Source organism: Halyomorpha halys, unplaced genomic scaffold (assembly GCF_000696795.3).
Source record: "Halyomorpha halys isolate HHAL.00 unplaced genomic scaffold, Hhal_1.1 Scaffold459.1, whole genome shotgun sequence".
Lineage (NCBI taxonomy): Eukaryota > Metazoa > Arthropoda > Insecta > Hemiptera > Pentatomidae > Halyomorpha > Halyomorpha halys.
In genome coordinates this window covers 505,549-508,467 of record NW_027116111.1, presented here as the reverse complement: position 1 = coordinate 508,467, position 2,919 = coordinate 505,549, and the positions used below count along the sequence as shown (strand labels likewise).

Here is a 2,919-nt window from a genome sequence, read left to right as displayed (position 1 = left end):
TGTAAGGTATATAAATAGTTGATAAAGGTTTTCTTTAAATCTTTAAAAATTTTCTAATGTTTTATAGACCCTCTAATGGATACTTTTAACAATATTAACAAAGGACCCTTTTTCTAAAAAATTGCTGAATCCATTTAAATGAAAGTTTATTTTTGTTATATTACATCTACTGAATGAAGGATTTTTTTTTTATTAATTAAATAAATTTAAGCTAGGTTGTTGATTGAAGTTGGTATTTTTTTTTTGTCTGAATTGTGTTGCTATCTAGCTTCTGAATTATGAACTATTGGATTGCTGGAAAATTTCTTCATTCACTAGTTCCACAATGTTGCTCATCAGGATAAAATTGAAAGCTAATAGGTAATTGGATTTGGAACATTTACAATAAAACATATTAAACACAACAAATAAATAGATAAACAAAAAAAAAAAAAAAACATTTCAGGAAAGCACATAAACTAAAATGAATACTTCTTTCAAATAATTTTAAAATATAAAGTTATAACATTCTAGTGATAACAAAATCATGATGTTTCAGCTTTGAACTTAATCAGTGCAAAAAGTGTTGGTATTACAGGGGAATGGGAAGGAAATGAAGCTCAAAACATCTTGTATTTCGTTAACTGAAGATCAGGCATGGTACTAATTTTTATATTCAAATATAAATTACTTTCAGTTCAATTAAAAGAATGTAGAGTAATGACCAGAAAAATAAACTTTTTTTCTAGTGTTTAAGTGACCCTTTTAAGACAAAAAATATCACCTTTAAGGTTTAACAATTCTTTCCTGGTTCAAGGAAAATGCTTAAATTTTAGGATCGGACTAGCAAACATTTAGCTCAGATCTGAACCTATTTGATCATGTCTAATATGTAAAGGATAAAAATATACACAAATTTGTTAGAAATGCCTCAGATATAAAGGGTTGTTTAGAAAGCAGAAAATATCACTCTGGAATTTATTTAAGTTCTTACTAGATCAATATATCATTGAATAAATGTAAAAAGAGAAAATTTCTTGCACAAAAAATATAATATTTAAGAAAATAAGAATATTTTTTCTATTTTAAGCCATAAATAATTCTTTTTTTATTTATATTTCTAATTTGTTCTCATGAATCATATTAATTTCTCTAAAATAATATGGATACACTAATTATTTGTTATTTGGAAACCAGAAAAAATAATCGAGAGTGACTACATTATTCTTATTTCTCAGTGTACTTAATACTAAAAGTTTTACATTTTCCACTATGATAGGTTTTAAGTTTAAAATTTCTTATACTGATGATTTAGGATTATAATGGTTAATAATGGTTTCATATTGAAGCTTTTTATCATTAAGTTAGCAAACACAAATCCAATTACTACTTTTTTTGGGGGTTTTAATTAAAGTGATCTTGTCATCAATATTGGAAATTCTTAAAATATCTCCATGGTAGGAGCAACAACAAAAAAAAAAAATTACTTGCCAGGTTTTCATGAATGTCAATATAAAGATAATTTTTTACTGGTGTTTCTTTTATAGCCAAGAATACAGTTTTAGCAAATATTAGTTAATGTTATCTTTTAAGAGCTTTTATCTTACTCTCGTGGAGGAATGGCGTTCAAATCAGACATGGGGAAAATTGATTGATAACTTACAACAAAAAAAAAATTATGCTATTTTAATTATCATTAACAGTCTCTATAATTAATCGCTGAAGTAGATTAAAACAATGATAAAATTATTTTCAAACTTAACTGAGCAAAAAGTATTTTGACTATTATTTTAAAATATGGTATTTAAAATTCTAAGTATTTTGTATATTTAAAATACTGTGTATTTTAATTATTAAATACTTAAATTATTCACTGAAAAATTATTTCAACCAATAAAAAAATATTTACCACTCAATTAGTTGTGTTTTTGTATTAAAATAAATTTTGTATTCTTTTAATTTAGAAATAAAGTACAGGAACTAACAATATATTGTATACTTTACTTCTTTTGAGGTAGAAAAGGAAAAAATATAATCCAAGTCTTTTTCTAAATAAAAAAACTGTACTTAATTGTTGTGTCAACTACCCACATGCAAAAATTGCATGCCTAATAATCAGTTATTTCATTATCGTATAGTTTAGATATCATATTTATTTTGTTTACTGTAGAATGTTTTATTTGGTGTTAAGATACTTCAATAAAAAAAAAAAGATAATTCTCAGTTGTTAATCAGCCACTTTTACAGTTCAATAACTTTGAAGTAATTAATTAATTTAAAAAAAATATTAACCATTGTTAAGGAAGTTACTGAATAGCTAAACAAATGTTTGATCATGAAATACTTCACTCATGAAAATGTACATTGGAAATATTATTTAAAAATTAATTAAGTAGTTATGATTAGAATCATTTCCATCTATTGGTACCATGAATGTTCAAAAAGGTATTTTATTGTTTTGAAAATTAATAATTCACTTTAATAATTTTTTACCGATTAATTTATCTATCAGCGAAAAATTTATCCTTACTTTTTAGAAAAAAAAATATTAAAAGCACATATTAATGACCTTTACCAGGCTCAAAAATGTTAAAATTTAGAGAATTGTGTATTATGAAAATTGTTTTGACTCACCTGATACTACTATAACGACCAGGCTGAGCACATAGACACACACTGATAGAAATTCCATGACTGACTGATAGGTTTAGAGGAGCTCACTTCTTATCTCATTTTGCAAATCCCCACCACTTCAAGTATATACAGCCATTCAAGCATATTCCTCATTGCAGTTCTGTATTATTTTAGTGTTTTATCACTAGTAATATAATTTTTAAGTATTATAAACTTATTGAACTGTAATAATATAAAAAAAAAAAATAGAAATTAATAGACAACAAACATTTTATATTCAGTGCTTATAATTTTTTTATTTTATTT

At 24.4% G+C, this 2,919-nt stretch overlaps 1 protein-coding gene across 1 annotated transcript in view; it reads right to left on the bottom strand.

The window, feature by feature from the left end:
• The window catches only part of LOC106683059 (G-protein coupled receptor Mth2), a 9,375-nt gene extending 6,657 nt beyond the window's left edge, over nucleotides 1-2,718 (bottom strand). Inside the window, exon 1 of the mRNA XM_014424271.2 lies at nucleotides 2,614-2,718. Within this exon, the coding sequence (XP_014279757.1) occupies nucleotides 2,614-2,671 (58 nt within the window). The 5' untranslated portion in view covers nucleotides 2,672-2,718. The remainder of the gene's footprint in view (nucleotides 1-2,613) is intronic.
• Nucleotides 2,719-2,919: the final 201 nt, after the last annotated feature.